General features: G+C 34.8%; 1 protein-coding gene and 1 non-coding gene across 3 annotated transcripts in view; both read right to left on the bottom strand.

Moving 5' to 3' along the window:
* Positions 1–1,966: 1,966 nt before the first annotated feature.
* LOC130893384 (zinc finger protein 502-like) overlaps positions 1,967–21,156 on the bottom strand; it is a 45,507-nt gene continuing 26,317 nt past the window's right edge. Inside the window, exons 2-3 of one of the 2 annotated variants that reach the window (XM_057799434.1) lie at positions 13,805–14,737; positions 1,967–5,740 (exon numbers count right to left, since the gene is read on the bottom strand). In XM_057799434.1, coding sequence (XP_057655417.1) covers positions 4,776–5,740; positions 13,805–14,737 — 1,898 coding nt within the window. In that variant the 3' untranslated portion in view covers positions 1,967–4,775. The remainder of the gene's footprint in view (positions 5,741–13,804; positions 14,738–21,156) is intronic. The other variant, XM_057799435.1, reaches the window with a different exon arrangement.
* Trnay-gua (transfer RNA tyrosine (anticodon GUA)) lies at positions 19,586–19,678 on the bottom strand. Its single transcript has 2 exons — positions 19,642–19,678; positions 19,586–19,621 (listed from the first exon to the last, which is right to left on the bottom strand). It is a non-coding gene; the product is annotated as a tRNA-Tyr (tRNA).

Raw genomic sequence — 21,156 nt, 5'->3', positions numbered from 1 at the left:
TTATAATTATTTTTGATACCTTTTGAGGCTACTTTGTTACATACTACAGGGTATTGTTAATAATATATTTATGTCTTTGTATTAAAATCATGCATGAAATCAGTTTCCCGCTGAATAATTAATTATTAAAGAACTTATATGAAAGGCATATTGTTATTTGATTCATAATATTATATATAAAACTATTGAGGCACCGTACTATTTTTAAAGTTGTTCTTTTAATTATTGTGTTTGTGAGAATTATGGTATTTCAGATATCTTACTTATAACAAGCCAGTTCATGAACACGTTTTCCAAATACGACAAGATTTTTTCGAGTAGGAAATCATAATTAATATTCTTTAGTTTGTGGGAATTTTGTTTAACAGCTTTTGAAACTCTTGTAACAAATACATTTCTGCTCATTTATAAAACTTAAATAACAGAACAATGCAATAAACTATTATAAATAAACTATTTGTTTCACTGTGGATTTTCATCCCAGTTTTTAATAACACTACGAATTAGAATCGCAATTAGTTATTATAAAAATTATGACAGAAAATCGGGTAAAGAATTTGACACATAGATGGGGCTACTAGCATGGAAACCATATATTTTCAGTCAGTCCTAACCTCCAAAAGACACGTTTATAATTTGTTTGTGAGTTGTCTCATTTTCGTGAAAGTGAAAAGAAGTCGTTTGAGCCCATAACGTATTGAACATATTGTATATGAATATGGGAAAGCTATGTTTAAAATAGGTGCCGTGAAATTTGACATTCGACTAAAAACCACAACTTAGATAAATCTTAATAAACCCGAATTTTTGCAACTATATGTGATAATGGATGAAACTTGGATCTATCATGACTTTGAAAGAGATACAAATCTTAACTCATTGCAACTGAACTGCTGAGAAATTTATTTCTGAATAAATTATTTATATATTTCTTGCAATTCTGTATCTAATTTTTTTCAAATTGTCATTTTTGAAATGTGGTTTTTCGGCGATTTCCCTGAAAATTGTTTAGGACTTAGGACACTTTTTAAATTAATATTTACAATTTTTTTAGTAAATCTCAATTAAATGTAATCTGTTACAAAAATTCCACTTGCTCGGAAATTTGTTGTAAGAACGACTTGTTCGTTTATTGGCTTTTTTCTGCATCGGTAAAAAGTTAGAACCCGTCAAATAGTTCTATCTTTCTCTCTTGCAAAATTTACATTTAGGAGATCACATGTTAAAATCTAGCTACAACAATAATTATTTATATATATATATATATATACTCATTATAGTACTTTCTTGCTTAAAATATTGCCACTAAGTGAACAGGACACAATTTCAAGTAGTTCTGAAAATACTTTGACATTCCACACATATGTATATGTATCACGTTCTTCAAAATATTTCTTATTATCGAAATGACGCTGTTTTTAAGTGTATTTTCATTTGTAAAATTATATATTTGACTTTGGATTATGAACCATAAAAAACTGTATCATCAGATGTATCAAAAACGTTTTCAAATCTTATCAATTCAATTATAATTCGAAGTATTTCTCGATTTCAATAAAATTTGCATTCAATTGGATACAGACAGAATGGGAATGAAGTTATTTAAATTGATTTACACATTCAATTCAATTGCAGAAAATTGCAATAAATTCAATTTCAATTCAAGCTATATTTAAATGGAGTTTGATAGTGAATTGTCAATACCATTTAATTAACAAGACTAAAAACAGAATTTGTTAATAAAGAACAATCTAAAGAATTGTCAAAATCACCTGACGCTCGTTAAAAAAATGGCCGCAGTGGGGTAAACAAACGATTTTGTGAATTTATTTGTTGGATCTTAGACCTTATTATTTCCAGTTTTATTGCGAAATGGCTTCTTAAAGCGGATTCTACTTGAAGAAGTGCTAAATTGGGATCCGTTACCTCAGAACACACTTCTTCTAGTTTCAAAAAACGCATAATATTTTTGTAATCGGAGGAGGTTGTGCTCCAAGGGAAACGTGGCTTTGTTTTTTTTTTTGGACTACGCAGCGTTATGCTTAGTATAGGTAAGCAGTAAATATAGTCTGAAAAGCAAATATATTGGAAACTGATTGAAAATGAGCAGGATTCTGATTAAAGCTCTTTTCATCTAATAAAAAAGGCTTCACTGCACCTGAAGCTTTAAGTTTGTCCTTGTATACTTTTAAGTTGCTACTCTATCACTATGCAGCCTTAAAAATTCCAAATTGTGGAAGTTAATTTCCTAAACCAACCAAGTGTTCTGAATTTTGTAAATTGCTTGAAAGTTTACTTGCAGACTGACTGAAAACAAATGCTGAAATACAGATAACTGAAATAGATATAAAAAGTATCTATGAAGTACTCTTAACATCATAAAATAAAAGGAAAAGAATACAAAAAATCCTCACCACCGAAAAAAAGCCAAGAAAAGTTAACACGGGTCGATTGTTTACCCCACGACCACCATTTTGGCGTAGATTAGCTGTTTTCTTAGATTATCCTTCCCTCAATAATCTATTGACTATGTAATATGTAGATAAAACCATATATCCCATCCACAAATAATCACAGGGGCAGTTAAAAAATATTATAAATAAAATTAGAACAGGAATGGTTGCGGAGAAGATGAAATAATCTTGGAAATGATACAATCGATGGGCAAAATAGAAAATAGCTGAGGAGAATAGGTGAAAAATCGAGGAAACATACCGAAAAAACATTAACATTACCCGTAAATAGTTAGAGTCCGTAGCAGAATGTTTAAAACAAGTTTGAAGGATAGCCGCGTAGATTACTTCCTGTATGTAAGGGAGTCGCTTTGCCTTCAATTTGATTCACTATATTTTTACTAAAAAAAAGGATAATCCAGGAAGAATATATACCAAACATAAATAAATTTGAGTGCTGCTTTTAACATAAAAGAAAGAGGAAACGGAAACTAGTATAATAAAGAGAATAAAGAGAGAGCGAGAGAGAGAAAGAGAGAGAGAGACAGAGAGAGAGAGAGAGAGTAAAATGCTTAATAGACATAGAATAAATAGGATCAGAAGAATTTCTCGTGACAGAAGGAATAAAGCAAAGAGACAGTTCAAGTCATGGATAACATAGATTTCCAGAAAAAGAAGTAATAGTAGTAAACAGTAATGTTTGTAGCACGATCTACTCATATAAAAATTATTATCCAATGTTTCCATCAATTGTCAATATTATTAACAACAGTAAGAACTGACAATACTTGACAATATCCTCTTAGTAATTTTCGGCTTATAACAGTTTATTATTTAGTTAGGAATGTGGGTAAATGATTTTTCATTTAAATACCATTTACCCCATTGAATTTTTCAGTATTTCATCCCTGAACACACATATCGAAAGATATATTTTGTGTTTATTGTATTGTGGAAAAAAGTTCCAGATCCATACAGGTACAAGGTAGTCCAAGTAAAATACTATAAACCGGATAATGCGTATACCCATTTAATTTGAAGACAATCTTCCAGTAGGATCTTATTGTTATTGCTTTCAGTCAAGTAAACGCTCACAAAATGAATAAACATACAACAAACATTCGTTTCTTATATAAAACAATAACAATCATATTCAGCCTACACTGATATTCATACTGAAGTATTTACAACATAAACAATTCGTCTTCAGAGGTCGGAAATTACAGCTCTGAAGATGATAACGATAATAGAAGCTAAGAGATACAAATAATTCCAATTGAATCCAAATATTTAGAAATATTTGTGTCACGGTGAATAATTGGAGATGATAAAGTTTATTATTTTTGATTTCAAATTAAGAAATCAATTTTGAAAAATGCGTCAAAATATATAGGGCATCCCGCGTAAGAACCAATACAGAGCCAAGGCATAAAGGGCAGCCCAAAATATGAAGATTGGAGGTAATTCTCCTCTATACCAAGTTGCATCGCTGTGGTGTGGTAAGGCTTCGAAGTAGAGCTCAATATTTCTAAAAAGCATTAATATAAAAATATCAAATTTGGTACACTATATAACATCGTTGAGGGCTTCAAGTTTAGATAAGTAGAAGATGTTCAAACCATTCCGGGGGGTTCATTAGGGGTGACCTAACCTAAAAATTTCATAGAAACTTTTTATTTGTGCTATATATACATGCTCGACGACGGGAACGTTTTATATCGTTAATCGAGAATGGCTTGTTCAAATGATTGTGCAAATTGTCAATTTTGACTATAAATTCAAAGCCAACTCTTGACTTGTAAGCTTGTGTGAAAACTTTAAGTTTAGGTCGCCTCTAATTAACCCCCAGCATGGTTCCAGAGCCTTATACTTATCATTACTTAATGCCCTTAACAGTCTCAAATAGTGTACTAAATATAAACATTTTTTTAGAAATTTTGTGGCCCTTCCTTCTCAGGAATGTAAGATGGTATAGAGGTGAATTTCCCCGAACGTCATATTTTAAGCTCCCCCATACGCCTCGTTTCTGTGTCGTTTATTATGCGTATTAAAAAACAGCGTATCTGTCGAGAATAAGCATCTAGTATTTTTCGAACGTGTCTGTTAAATCCGCAGGTTACAAGCGACCAACAGGTTTTTACAGCACCATGTGATAATCACTCAGCAGAAAATATCTCTCAGATATTTTTTTCGAAAAAATATCACCAATAAATACAACTTAAATTAATAAGTAGTCCTTAAAACAATTGGGTGAGTATGAGAAGTTTGCAAACCGGCAAAAGGTCACCCAATGCATGGGCCTAATTGCCAGCTGGCCGTTAGTCACTGAGCCGGAAGTGGATTGGGCGGTTTGAATTCCGCATTTGGCGTTTGGAATTGTGATACGCCATTAGGGGGATTGAAACTAGGCGCGTAGCATTGCGGAAAATATAATTCCGGCTTAACGACGGTTGTTGGAGTTAAACCTCTCGGTAACATACCATTTCCGGGTAACTTCCCATCCGACCCAGTGGAATCTCGACGTGTTTTGGCTGCGTGCGGATTCATATGGTTATCAATGTGTTTTTTCACTTCGGGCTCAGTGGCGAAACGTCTTCGACAGTTCGGCATCGGACAACAGAACGGTCTATCGCCTTGATGCGTTCTGGTATGTTGATCTAGAATAGCTTTTTGTCGAAAATCTTTCCCGCATTGAGCACATTTGTACGGTTTCTCTCCGGTATGTATTCTCAAATGTTGATTGAGTATAGTTCTTTGTCTGAAATTTCTACCGCAATAAACACAGCCGTATGGTTTTTCGTTAGTATGTATTCTCAGGTGTTGGGTGAGATGGGATTGCTGTCTGAATCTTTTCCCGCATTCTGGACAAGGATACGGTCGAGACTCAATATGTATACACCCATGTTGTAATAAAGTCGACTTTTGTTTGAATTCTTTTTGGCAAATAGGACAGCGTACGTATAGCGGCATACCCGCTGATCTCCCGTGCTGTATCACGTCTGGTAATCCTTTACCTGGTTGTTGCTGCTTGAGGTATTGTAATGTACCGAAATTGGTGCCTCCTCCGAATACGGCGTGGTTCATACCTTTGGCATCTTTGAAATAAGCGGGGTACTGTAAATTCGCTGCTATTCCATTGGGTGAAAAACATGATGCTCGATCTGAATTGTCGCCGTCACCGTAAGTTGATTGGACTTCTTCTTTTCCTTCGTCTGCTGGGAAAGGTACGTCTTGCGGCCAGAGGGTAGGGTGTATACCATTTTTGAATACCAAATGAGGACTTACATCTGTAAAAGAAATATTTATAAACAAACCGTTGAAAACTTTTAAAAAATCTCACACTCTTTGACTGTGATATCAAATTTGAACATTAGATTTTTCTACAACCTAACAATGAAACATAGTTATTTATTGTACAGGTGAAAAAAGTACTAGATTTCGATTTAGAATAGCTAAAATCTAGTATTTTTCCCGTATATAATACACAAATTTTTTTTGTGACCGGAAAACGATGAAAAAATGCAATTCTTTCTCGGAGACGGTGGCATATTTTTCGAAATTGGCATAACAACAAAAGCCAACATTTTGTCTACATTATGAAACAAAATGGGTCAGTTTACAAGCCCAAGAAAGCTGCGATTTTCCCGAGTACACAAATTAGTGTTTGAAGTTTATTTAATGTTCAAGGTTGTTGTTGTATCTGCGATTGCAGAAGCTTGACTAATCTGTGAAATCAGTCAAGTAATATTAGATGATATTGAAGATTTAGAAACATTATTAATTGTGAAACTTAAGGAAACAGAGAATGATGTGAACAAGAGATTTGTAGTTACTGAAACAGTATTTAACGCTGTTAGTTTGTGGGAATTCTGCTTCATTAATTGCTGCAGCTGTGGGATCTCTGTGGGACGATAATATGGCAATATCATCAGCGAATATTGCCATTGTTGTTTTGCTAGTTACTGGTAGATCAGCTGTGTAGATTAAATACAGGATAAGGTAGGTATTTTTTCAGTTTGTAGTATAATCCTTCGCGCCATACTTTGTCGAAGGCTTGTGAGATATCCAGGAAGGCTGTTCAGCAATATCGTTTATCTTCGAAATCACTATTTGTTTCGTTGATTATTCGGTGTACCTGTTCTATTTTGGATTTCGAATTGGTGTTGTGGTATGACTTTTGTTTCTTCTATAATGATATTTAGTATTTTTATTTAGATTTTTTCAAATACCTTGGACAAGATGGCTATATGTTGATCTTTCCCTTGTTTTGGATTTATAATTATTTGAGCTACTTTCCAGGTACTTTGGTAGTAGTTAATACTAAGTATTGAATTAAACAAGAATATTATGTATTTATAACTTTTATCAGATAATTCTTTCAACAATTAAGTCAAAACCTGGCGCCTTTCTAATGTCAATTTCTGTCCTGATTGTTTCTATTATCTCATTTTACAATGTGGTAAATCCATATGGTATGGTGCGTCTAGAAATAATCTTATTTCACCTTCTTTATAATCGAGTATGTCTCGCGGATATGGTTGGAACACCTGTAGGTGAGTTACAAAAGCATCTAATTTATCTTTGCCACTCCTTGCCCATGTATTTCGACTATCCTTAATTGGGGGATTGTGTTGTGTTGGACTTTTCAGTTTCCTAGTTGCTTTCCACAGATAAAAGTTTTTTTCTATTGTTGGTGTTAATTTTATCAGGTAGCTTTGAATAGAGTGATTTTTAAGCTCCAGTAACATTTCATTTAGCTCTTTTATTCGTTTTTCTGATAGCTTTTCTTGGTCAACACTAGGTTTCTCTTCTCTTATTTGGGTATTCACGGAATCAGGCGTGGCAGACCAAGCTGCCTCTTGAATAACTTTAGTGAGCTCTTCAACTGCAAGTTCTATATCCAAATTTGTCTTTAGTCGGCAATCTAATGAGATTTATAAAGAACGAAATAGTACCCAGTTAGTTTTGTGTTTGTATAAAGAAGGCTGCTTATCTTTTTCTAGAAATCTAGACTGGTATGTTATTATAACTGGTGTGTGCTCCGACGATAACTCTAGGGAGCTTTCAGCAGTGCATCTCTTGATGCCAATTCCTTTGGTAATTCCGAAGTCGAAAAGGTCTGGTATTTTGTTTACATCTGTTGGCCAGTTGGTTGGTTTACCTGTAGAGATATATTTTAGGTTATTTTCAGTTATTGCTTTTAATATCTCTCTTTCTATGGTTATGGTTACTCTTGCTCCGCAGTTTGCTTTTTTTAATGGACAGTAGGTTGCCTATAGAGTTAGTGGCTTTATTTTGTCATTGATAGTGACACTATCTTAGGATAGAATTTTTTTATCTAGATTTGAATTTTAGCTGCCTTGTAAATTCTTCGATGATGTTTGAGCCAACGATGCTATTTCTATTTTCCTGGTGGTCGGCAGATCAGAAGTATAAATTAGATAGAGTATAGGTATAAGTATGTTTCCTTGTGGTACCCCTGAGTTAGCTTGACATTTGATGAAGAAATGTTCAAATGGGTTTGCTCTATCGTACTATGTTGTTTACAGAAGCTGAATTGAAAATTAGGGATTATTTTTTGGTCTTGTATAATATTTTAATTATCAATTAATAATAACAGTTTACTGAGTACTGAATTTTTTACCAGGTTTTGTAAATTTGTAGATTGAGTTGAATTGGCAGTTCTTGTGATACATTATAAACTCTCACTTTGGCGATATTTTATCTCATTGTCTGATTGTAGTCTATCATTTACGTGCTGTTAATAGACTTCAGAGAAATATTTTGCAAAAGCTTCGGCTTTTCCAGTATCGTTTCTAGTGCGTCTACCTGCTGAATCCTTCACAAGTGGAAATGTCTGATGAGGTTTGCATAGATTTGGGAAATTGAACATGCTAGATGAAAATGATCTTGTATTTTAGCTCAATAATACTGTGAAAATCTGAAAAAACTCTATTATACATTCAGTCTCGTTAGGAAAAATTCAAAATCTTCAAATTTGATAAACACAGCTGTGTGTACGGAAGTTTTTTTTAAATTGCAAGATATTAATCTTAAAATAAGTTTGTGCTGAGAGAGAGAGAGAGTTATATTAGAAAGAGTTTTAAAAATATTCCAAGTGGTGCTTAGTTCCACTATACTGGTATTTTTCATGCACGATTAAACCCCTCGTCACGCGGCATTGCAGTATAATACGTAAAAAGGTAAAAAGTGAGGTGATATTTATAGTTATAGTGATTACAAAGTTATACCAACTTCTGAAACGAATATAAATATCTTGAAATTTCATCCAGATGTAAAAAAATTCTTTCAGTGTAGATACTTTGATATTAATTGTGATGTTTCCATTGAATCTAACGGAAAATCTATTTTATTTAATGGTAGAATCGAGTCTCCTCATTTTATCAATGTTTTTAACACAGAAAATATAGAGGTTGTCGGTTTTCATATGTGAGAATTTCTAAGCCCCAAACATATCGTAAAACTAGTCTCTAATTCTGTGAATAGTACAACTGCTTTAATTTCTTTCAATCATTCTTCGTATATTGACGATGTATTACAGTACGTTTTTGTAATAAATATTGTTGATAAATTCTTGGAAACAAAAGTTTAGAGCAGCCGTAGCAGCAAGTATTATGTGAAATTACAGACGAAGACACAGATAATGAGCGAACGGCACAGCGTTGGTTTAATTGTTTTAATTAATGGTGGAGATTTGAAGCTCGAATATCCTCGTAAGGTCATCCACCTGCGCTGAGGTTACAAGGAAAGTAGTGGAAAACAACCTAGTACCAGCACTTGTCTTGTGTGTTTGATGGAATTATGAAGGTTTAGTGTACATTTCAGATAGTCCAGCTATTAATGCGAAGGTATATAGTGGTCAGCTGATGTCCAGATTCAATTAACCGACATTTTTACAATGTTGAACCTCATATTGCTAAAGTTACGCGAAATGAGATCGAAGAACTTGGCGATGTTGAACTCCTACCACATACGGACATTGTCCCATTGGATTACTCTTTATTTAATTCCACATTTAATATATCCATTAAGTCTTTGTTTACGAGCGACCGAAATCCTAGGATCGGCCCTAATTATAACCGAAATTAGAAAATGTACTATCCTCCAGTTAATATTTGGGTTGCGATAGAATAGACTTCACCCTTATGTATGATCCCTTTGGCCTTTGTATGTGCCAGTTCACTTCGAGCTACATGAAACAATACGTGTTATAAAGTTGCCCGTTAAGGCAAACATGATACTTGAAAGTGTTTACTTAAAGTTGTAGAGTGAGACTACGATATATACTTTTCATTGAAAGAGACTCCAATTTTAGCTAGCATCTTTGAAAGTACTGTTTGGAAAGTTGTGAATAATTCGATAGCTCCTAAAAAACACTAAAAGACAATGATGTACCTAAGTGCATCAATTTCTTTCCAGAAGACTCAACTCACAGCAATGACATGTATGCAGGACAAAAAGTGCCCAGGAAATTGATGGTGAGATTAATTGTTCCACTACAACCTTGTAGTGTACTCTACGTCGTAAGGGAAGTTATAATAGTATACCACTATATTTGGCAAGGATGATAATTCAAGAATCAAATTTTAATTAACCCTTGGTCGGTTGCGTGCGTATCAAAATGATACGAGATCGCCAATTTTAAATTTTATTAGACAACCCTAAACTGGGGGAGATTCCTAATTCATAGTACCTTGAGTTGTTTTACTTTGGCTGTAGTAGCTATTTTTGGTCTAATTATTATAGCTTAGCTTTATTCTATATTTATTTTACCTCGAAAAAGACAAAACTACAAGATGGATGAAACTACCACGCGCAAAGAAGCGACGCACTGAGCCGCATAATATTGTAACACGTTTCCCAGGAGTAATACATGAAGCACGACTAGCTAATCTACCTATAGAATATTGAAATCATATGTTTTCTGATGAAATGCTACAAGGAATAGTCAAGTTTACAAATCAGTACATTCAACTTGAAGTAAGGGATCGCTTAGGCCGACAACGTGATGTAAATAATACAGAAATGACCGAATTCAAAGCTTTCATAGGCCTTTTATATCTAGCAGAGCTTTACACGCCAATAATAACGGCAGATAATTGGTTTACAGATGGGCAACTTGTTACTGAGCTAAAAACTAATAGACTGTCATATGCTGACACAATAAAAAACATAAAAGAGAACTGCTGAATATCAAGGGGCGACCACCACAGTCAAGTATGTTTGGTTTTGGAGAACAACCAACTCTTGTTTTCTACGTACCAAAAAAGAATCGAAATGTTCTTGTTATATCTTGTCAGCATTACGATGATTCCATAGTTCAGGAGTCAATACAAGCTGCGAAACCAGAAGTGGTCACTTGTTATAATAAAACCAAGTCTGGCGTCGACGTTGCTAGAAGCACACGTCGATGATCCATGGTTTAGTTTTTTCTATGTTGAACATTACAGGTATCAATGCACAAGTGATTTCAATCGGAAATGGGCAGGAGAATATGCGGCGTCGCCTTTTTCTTCGGAAACTGAAAAGAAGTCTTATGACAAAAGGCATGCCAAGTTTTCTTTCTGAAGGTCTCTGAAGATTCAGACCAGCGGAAGAGCCCGATGAAGAAGCTGGACCAGTGATTGCAAAAGATACCGTAGCTCCAACAAAGCGTCGTCGCTGTGCTTTTTGTTACACATCACGAACAACCAGATTGACCGAAAGCAATTGCAAGAATTGTAAGCGATATATTTGTGGATAGTATAAAACTCCAGTGTGCACACCATGTCACTCAAGGTTGCAAGAAAAAGAAGACTCGAGTGAAGACTAAATAAAAGATCGCCTCTCTAAATATTTTCATTTGAATATAAAAAACACAACAACTAAAACCAGATACATTCGACTTCTCGTTAGTAAATTTTACTAACATACTTAAACAAACGAATTAAAGGATGAGAAAATTAATTATTATATTTAATCTACGACTAAGCTTGATAGAAGAACTAATGCTCTTAGGGCCGGTTTCTTCACGTTCTAATAAAGTGCCAAATAATTATTAGCCACATAACTTTAGTAGGAACTTTTTAAGTATTTGTCACTTTATTAACTAATCAACAAATGGTCTACTGTTGGTAACACTATGAAAGATGCCTATATAGCAATCTTCCATGTATTGAATAAGGAAAGAAATAAGCGAAAAAACGTTCTTCGATTGACGTTTGTGACAATGATCTGTGCGTCATTATATTTGCACGTGTTTTGTTAAGGTTAATGTTAAAGTAGTAGCTAGTTGGAGAAATATGTGGCCTGAAAATTATAGTTTATATTGAAAATAATTGATATGAAAGCAAAAAGAAAACGGTCAAAAAATTTCAACACGGACAAAAAATTGTAATGATCAATTTTATGCGGAACGGAATAAGCTTGTTCTCAAATTTCAGTCAATTCTTCATTAAACAAATTTCCAAAAATGAACTAATCAAATGTAGGTATAATAAATAAACCAACCACTTTTGATGTATATTAAAGGTTAAGTTTCTACTAAACTCTTTAATTGACACTTGTGACTGCCTAATAACTTAACTTTACTCGGAGGTTTACTTTATTAGAAGTTTTTACCGAATTTTTGGTTATTCGGTAAATAATAGTTAGTAGGGACTTTATTAGAAAGTGAAGAAACCCAGCCTTATTGTAATTCTAAGCTAAAGTTAGATTTATCAATTTGATACATTGCAACAGCTTTTTAATAGAATAAGGTTGCGACCGACGGAGGGTTAATGAATTTGTTACTTATGTTCTAATTACTTTCCAAACTTCGTCGATTGCCACACAACAAGTGCAGAGACGATACCAGAGATAAACGCCCATTTTGTGGATTATTTTTCAGATGTTTTGAGAAAATGGACGGATTTAGTGCGTAGTGCTTCGGTATTAGAACAACGTTTGGTAATTTTCTATAATGGGTTGGCGCCCCTGATGAAAAGTTTAATTTTGACAGCTGACTGAATGGGTGGTGTGAGGTTATTTCAATTTTAAGATACTATATACAATAAATTATGATGAGTTTTTAGATACAGTAAATGTAGTCATAAAATATAAACAAAATAGAGTGAAGAAATTTTTTGAAAAGATCTAACTTCAAAATGAATGGATAGTTATAAAAAATTGATATTATTATGTAAGGTAAATTATTTATGGCGGTAAACGCCACGTTTTTCAATTCTGGTAGTGTAAACAGTCAAATGTCAAACATGAATCAGTGCTACCAACCAATTTTTTTATTCTCAGAAGTTAATTTTGTCTAATTTGAATAAATATAACAAAACTGTGATGAATATTTTTATTTTGTTAAAGGCAAACATCGAATCGGTGGTAGAAGAAGATTGTTGAATACCTTTTCACGTAATTATACCTACTTTTTAGTTGATCTACTGTAAAGGTTATGGAAACGGTATTCGGATACTCATTCTGTTTTGAAAAATAAATGCCGCGCAATGCAGCATCTCGCGCGGCTGCTTGTTTGCCTTCTTGAAAGGACAAAAACTGTCTGCTGTTTCAATTCAGTATACGAGCTCCTTTACGAGTATACATTGAGTTATTTCTATAACGTTTTCATGGAACCTGTTGATGTTTGTTGTGGAAATATCAAGTTGGATATTACCCTTATTAAATTCCAAAACACGTCAATTTGTATGAAGAAGGGGATGAATATTCCTCGTAATTCTTTGATTTTTCTCACTCTAACGATAATAACCTCAAATAGTTAGAGGTGTAGATCATTGTTAATTTTACCATGAATACATGAAATTGATTGCGATTTGTTTAATAGAAAGATTGTTATATTGTCATATAAAATCCTCATGATACAAGATGTTCTAAAATTATGTTCGTTAATTTCTAGAGATTTAAGAATATTCCTAAATAAGAATACTGCTTTGTGTATATGTTGTTTTTTTGGAATCATGACAGAAGTATGAGGGCCTAGCGGTTTCGGTAGAGATCATTTTGATTATAAGAGATTGGGATAATTTGATGTCACACCCTTACATTTTTAGAATGAATATCCGTGATGCTACTTCGAAAAAACGCAATCAAAACGACAAAAATTTAATTTTGGATGAAAATTCTACTAAAATTCATTGAAAAAATATTGGTTTTGATCGTCGTTGTTCCAAAATAAAAACCGTTGGTATAAAGTATCTATCTACAAAACAGGTGTAAACTAAGAAGAGTGTGGGGAGTGCAGCAGACCAACTCTAACCGCCCGTCGTGCGGCACAACAAGCATAGCGACTGGTCACGTGGGGGCTGCGAGAGTGGCCGCCGCCTATGAAGGAACGGGGCGCTCGCCTTGGTGTGTGCGGACGTGCTGGTTGAGGATAGCCTTCTGCCGGAAGTGTTTCCCGCACTCCGGGCACTCATAGGGCTTCTCACCGGAATGGATACGCAGATGCTGATTGAGTATAGCCCTCTGACGAAACGTCCTTTCGCAGTAAACGCAAGCATATGGTTTCTCGTTGGCGTGAATCCTCAGATGTTGTGTCAGATGACTCTGTTGCCGGAACCTCTTTCCGCACTCAGGGCAACCATAAGGCCTGCTGTCAGTATGGATCCTTTCATGTTGTAGTAGCGTCGATTTTTGTTTAAAGTCTTTTCCACATGTTAGGCATTTGAACAATCTCAATTCTCCATTCAGTGCGTTTGGTGTCTTCTTCAGTCCAGCGTGTTGTTGTTGTATCACATCGGGTAAGGTAGCCGTTCTCAAATCTTGCATATTTGATGTGTATTGATCTAGTTGTCCGTTCGTATCCGCTCCTAAACTCGTTAACATCACACCTGGTTGCTTAAGATACTGTAAAGCAGAAAAACTACCCGCTCCGAGCATATGGGGTGGTACAGGAGGTGGTGCAGCTGGTGGAGGAGCTCTAGCGTATTGTTGGTACGCCTGTTGCTGCTGTTGTTGTTGTAAATCCGTTGAAAAACATTGCGAAGCGGGTCTTGGTTCCATATCCAATGTAGGTTGTTCTGGTTGAATTTCCTCTTCTCTTTGTTCAGCTTGGGTGGCGGGGTATGGCGAAGGAGCTGGTGAAGGAAGACTTTGGTCTCGAGGTGGTACTGTATCAGCTTCGACACCCAATGGAACAGTCGGACCAAGAACCTGTTGAGGACTACCTGCTCCAGTTGCCGACGATTGTTGTAGAGGCGGATACGCATCTTGGTGACCCCATTGGCTTTGTGCTCTATCCATACCATCTTTATACAGTACGTAGGGAGCAGCTGTATCTAAAATAAAAAGAGTTGTGTCAAAAATATGAGCTACTCCAAAATGAAAAAAAAAAACAAATTCTCAATTAACTATATATTTCTTAGATGATTAAGTATATGATTTATACTACAGTTTCTTAAGCATAAATAAGTACAAATAATGTTTTACAGGATATGATAGAATTTAGAATCTCCTCATTCCGACTCTGACTACTTCAAATAAAGTCATTAAAAACAATATTTATTGTTTTAACCTCCGAGACGGCGTTATATGATTCCTTGCACAAACTGAACAGTCACAGAAGTTTCGTTTTGCTCTGCGCCAGGGTCAATTAACAAAGAATTGATCGAGAGTGCAAGAGTGGCTCTAATTATAGCGACTTTAAAATAGATGCGTTTCTCTTAGTCAGGTGCATGTGTTGCTGGTTCTAAATGTGCAAACATTCATTAATAATATTTTTGAGTTGTATCGCGAACGCTCTTTTTGCGTTAATTGTTTCTCATTTGATGAAGATTTAAAGTTTAAAGGACTTAACGTCTAAAATCATTAATATATTATGTATATTATTAGCTTAATAATATACAAAATATTTTAATTTTCACATGCTTTAAAAGGAAAGACAGACTACTACATCCTAACTTTTAGTTATTGGGTTTTGAAAATAAATATTGTTCTCAGGATTTTGTAGCTATTGAACATTTAGCCTCAGCTACCACACATACTTGTACGAGGGTTGCTACACAAGTTTTGAGATATGGCAACACTGAAGAATGGAATTAAATCGCGATGATTTTCAATGACTTTTGACGTGGATTAAACCAGTAGCACTGTGCTCATCAAATCGCTTCTACTTTTGGTGATAAGGCAACATCTTGAGCCAAATACAATCGTGGTCGCACTTGACCTACAGTTTGAATTTCGTGAAAGTCGTCCAAAATCTATTGTTGTACCATTCAATATTGGATGAACATTTGCATATTAAAAAGATTTGTTCGCGTTGGATACCGCGTTATCTAAGATCATATAAAGCTTGGTCAAAAAGAGGCTTTTATCATTTCTGTTTAAATATAAAATACTTACTACCCTTCAATTTGGGTTTTTGAGTAACAAATGCACAAATGATGCTATTTTATCCCTTCTAAATAATGTGTAGTCCAGCCTAAACAGTCATCACTTCACTGCAACAACTTTTTGTGATTTTGTCTTTTGATTGTGTTAATCATAATATTTTAATTAACAAATTGCAGTACTACGATTTCAGGGGAACACCACTCGCATGGTTTAAGTCATACCTTACCAACAGAAGTCAGCTTGCAAGGGTTGATACAACGATGTCTTCTTGCAGGCCAATGTAGAGGAATGTGGAGTGCCCCAAGGCTCAGTACTAGACCCTATTTTGCACGGCTAACCATTAGGAACGCGGAGCATGACCTCTACCTACCTACTCCACGTTCAGAATTAGTTAAGGGCTCAATATTTTACAATGTAAAAAAATCACTTGCCAGTGGAAATCAAAACGATATCAAGTTTTCCCGCATTCCGCTTTAATGTATGTTGAAATTTTATTTCATTTGTATCTTTATTTAGTTATTTTTATGTTTTTTTCCTCTCTCTCAATTGGCCAGTCGCTCTAAAAAAGGCCGTGTCGATTGATGCAAAGAAATGCTGAAAAAATTCAATCGTGGTACTTCAAAAAACATCTAAGATCGTTAGAGGGGACGAACCATGTAGCTATGCATATGATCTCGAAACTAAATAACAATCCACTGTATGGGTATTTCAAGACAAGCCAAATCCAACAAAAGTTCATGAAACACTTTGAAGCAAATGGTCGCCTGTTTTTTCGAAATCATTGGAATTGTCGCAACCGCTGCATTAGAGCAATGTACAATGGTCAAGTCTGGATAGTACCCCATCATCTTCTTGCCAGAAGAGTTCGAAAAAATTATAACGACAATGCGAGCTATCACACATCATTTCAAACAAAAACGTTTTTGATTAGTCTAAACATTGAATTGGTGGGTCATCCGCTGTACAGTACTTGTTTAGTACCCAATGATTTCTTTTTATTTTCGCAGATCAAACATACATCGCGAAGTCAACGTTTTTCTACACTTGAAGATGCGGTTTATGCGTTCAAATCACATGTTTTGGAGGTACCTCATTCGGATTGGTAAAACTGCATCAACAATTGGTTCAAACGCATGTAGAAGTATAGTGATCTCAATGGAGGATATTGTCAAGATCAACAAAACCATATCCACATATAAATATTTGTTTTTAGTTACCTATATCAAAACTTAAGTAGCAACCATCGTAGTGTCTCCGCTCTTTTCTTGTGCATCCTAAGCTACTAGATTGTCACAAGGTTTCGTATTAGCCTCATATTATAAGTACGAAACTCCCAACACCTAGAAATTCTTTAGAAACGGTCCGATTAAATGAGGACGAAACCGCATTCGTTGCTTCCGCTCTAGACGTAGGTTCTCTCAACGCCCGATCCTACAATCTTCTGACTCGATTCTGAATTAGTGCGGAAAATTAATGATAAATCTCAATTCTCAAGCTATCCTTTTTCACCACCTTAAAATCCTGACCGTGAAACTTCTACCACGTAATTTCCACTTGAATCTTTGTGGAGAACATCGCAATATCTAGAGAAATCTCATCAAAAAGGACGAACCTACCCTACTTCATACGTATAAAACCCACATCATATTCTTAATAGAATTTAGAGTAAATACCCTACACAAACAGCAATGTCTTATGAGCAATCCATTCTTAGGTATAACCAATCGAAATGTCGATTAAGCCCTAGTAACACCGTTTATGTGAATATCTATAGACATAAAAACCCCAATTCCGAGCTGTGTAAATGACAATCACACCTGATACGTAATACTCATCATAATACTAAGCAATGTCTTTGTCAATAGCACTATTCTTTACCCATGGATTACTACTAGACGCCCCCTTCTCTCAAACCAAGAGGAAACTGCTCCATCCTCCCTCCAGCTGCTGTAAACGAAGAGCTTTCGGAAAAATACCTAGCCGCAGCTGTTGTTTGTTATTTGGTTCGATTAGTAATTTTGTTCGTTGTTTTTCTTTTTTTGAATTCTCACCTCAACTACAACTCAATACCAACAATTTCAGATCTATACAAAAAAATTGTTCCTATACGATGGTTGATAATCAACTTCTGAGGTAGACAAATATATTTATAAATGGATACGACTTTATTTCTTTTCAAAATTTTATTCATTAGGATCAATAAACTTGCATGCGTTTTTTTCCGCATTCAAGTAGAAAAATGTTGACTTCGAAATTTATTTTTGATCTGCGGGAATAAGAAGAAATTATTGGATGCCAAACAATGACTGAACGGCGTATGACCCATCGAATCGATGTTTTGTCTATTGAAAAACGTTTTTGTTTGAGCTGATGTGTGAGAGCTCGCATTGTCGTGATGGAGAATGATTTGCCTTCCGCGATTTGTTTCCCTGATTTTTTCGAGCACTTCTGGCAAGAAAATGTTGGTATACCATCCAGAATTGACCGTTCTATATTGATCTAATGCGACGGTTGCGACATGTCCAGTTATTCCGAAAAAGAGGCGACTATTTACTTCGAAGTGTTTCGTGCGCTATTTAACCTAACCCATCAACTCGAGGTTTTTTTTGAGCAATTGTCAAATTATGCGGTATCCAACGCGAATATTGAATGTATGCGAGTGGAATCAATACTCAAGTATGGCTCAACGTCACATGACGATCTTGCAATATCAGTTTACGAACAGTATGGATGTTTTCTTGTCCAATAGCCGATTTTGGTTAGGACTTTCGCGAAATTTATCCTGTAGTGAAATGTAACCACGATTAAATTCGGAAAACCAGCGAAACACAGTGGCAAGATATGGCTGTTTCTGATGAATGTTACAAATATCTGTAAACAACTCGTTTGACAACACATTCTGAGTACGTTCCCCATTAAAAATGTTAAACTTTATGATGGCAATTTCAGATTTGACATATTTCCATTAGTGTTGCCATATCTTAAAACTTAAGGAGCAGCCCTCGTATCAGACACATTTCTAAAATGAACCAGATTTCTTCAATAAAATTACCGCAACCAGTTCTCTTGTATATTAATAATATATGAAATTTTTATATTAAAATAGTTCCACCTAAATTAAAACATAGGTAGACATGAAGCGTTGAATTATTTCCTTTTATTAAATTATGTTATTTTCAATCAGTTAAAATTTTTTAGTAGCTGTTGAGTCCGATTCTGTGGTACCAAGACCGTTGACCATCAAATAACAACCAAGCCAGCCCAGCCCAGCCTCTCTCAAACGGGTTCAGTGTGTCTGGGTCTGGATTGTCTAGCGCATTTATGAGATGTGCAAGGTCAGACCATTATCTATACTCCATAATGTATACATGTATATAAATATAAAACGAGATAGAAAGTAATGGGCAACATTCATATATTGGTGGAGATTTAAAAATAGTTTTGCACAATTTTGGAATTTTTATCGCGTGTTTGGGTTTCGATATTTATTTTATTTATAAACAAATTTAAAACAAATCGCAACGCGAGATTATGTTGAAAAACAAACATGAAATAACTAATGAAGATTTAATTTGTTTCGGGTGATAGTTTGAGGAAAAATCCTAAAGATAAACATTAAAAAAAATGTTCAACCTAATATTGCAACAATTAACAAACACATAAAATATTATTAAATATCAAGGAGCGAATGATGAGTATTTCCTTCTCAGCTCACCCTCCTCGGAGATATCACCCCTACACAAAGTAGTAAGCAGCATTGAGTATTAATTTGTTTGGTTTTTAAAAAAGATGCTTCCTTCGAGCCGGATTTGAACCAGCGACCTATGGATGTCTACTTTAAACGATTCCACTACAGTCCACCGCTCTACCAACTGAGCTATCGAAGGCTTGCTTACTATTTAGCGAAAATATTTGACTCAGAACAGAAACGATGACTTTTTTCAGATCTAATCATAGAAATAGAAAAAATAGGAAACGCATGTGCGTGAACTTATAAGCGCGTGCAAGTGAAGCTTGTAGTATCAGCGCTTCTTACCTATCAAAGACAGATTTTTACTCGTAAAAATATACATAACTGTCTTTTTGAAAGGATGTGGGGACAAAATAAAAGAAAGCTTATCGAGTTAAGTAGGCGTTGAATGAGAATGTTAGCCATTTTGGATAGTTCAACCATATTGCGACAAACGTGACACTTATTTGTGCGTTACACACGCCAATATGGATCTGATGCTCACAGCTTTATTTCAAGCTAAGTTTATCACTGTATCAAAGCATCTAAATCTGCTTCATATAATTTGTTGCAAGTAAAAAACTCGAGTATAAAATATTTGATAATAATACTCAAGTTATCTGCAGGAAGTGGGAATCTGTTTCCACCAATATAGCTGATCCAAAACACATAAGGCAAAAAAAGTTACTAAATGTTTAAAAAAATCATTAATGATTTATCCTCGTGATTTGATTATGCAATTTCTCCAACACAAACTGAACATAGCCCATCAGAGTTCTAGTCTTAAGATAAAAAAAGCTTATTTATCTACAAAAGAAGCTGTGATACATATGGAATTCAGTAAAAATTACTTAATTAAATCCTCAGAAGAGATCCAGGTCTTCGATTTTCAAGGTTCGCGTCAACAGATTAGTCTACTCACGGTCGTCACTTACACGAAGGAATAAGCAAGGTTACTAGAATAATAGAAGGTTTGTGACATGCGCATGTTTTTGTAAGCGAACGATCAGCTGCTAGAACACCAGCTACGACATTATGTTTACATTTTTATTTGTTTAAATAGTCGAGAAAAAATGCTTCTATCAAGATTTACCTTTTATTCGTGGTTGAGTGAGACAAGGCTCATTCTTCGAGTTAACACCCAAAGTAACTGAGTGAATGATATTTTTCACTTTTGTTGTTTTTCGGACTTTGTCGATCATTTTCCTTAGTGTCATCTTTATCTGTAGGCCTAAATTCATAGTTTCATTTGTTTTTCTTGAACTTGGAGTATTTAAAACAGGAATGACTTGATTTTTTTTAAAATGAATTCCAGTTTGAGATTTCTGCCATCAAATCACGCACATAATCTTCCTATAAAAAATGGTCCAAACAAATTCGTATACTATTGACGTTAACATTCGATCGCAACTCACAGATATCTATCCACTTCTTTAATAAAGTCTTTTTCTTCGGAAAACGATGGTAGCAGACATGTTTTTGACTCAATTTCGTGTTTTTAAAACTATTTTCGCATCCATTCACAACACAACAAGGCATTTTATTGAAGGAAAACCATTTTTAATCAATTAATGCAAACAACAATACTATTGTTACTTTTACAATTTTGACAGATGCTAGCGTTGTTACCGTTCT

The sequence above is a fragment of the Diorhabda carinulata genome, chromosome 4 (genome assembly GCF_026250575.1).
Source record: "Diorhabda carinulata isolate Delta chromosome 4, icDioCari1.1, whole genome shotgun sequence".
NCBI lineage: Eukaryota > Metazoa > Arthropoda > Insecta > Coleoptera > Chrysomelidae > Diorhabda > Diorhabda carinulata.
Note: the sequence above shows the minus strand (reverse complement) of the source record. Positions and strands in the feature narration are given on the sequence as shown.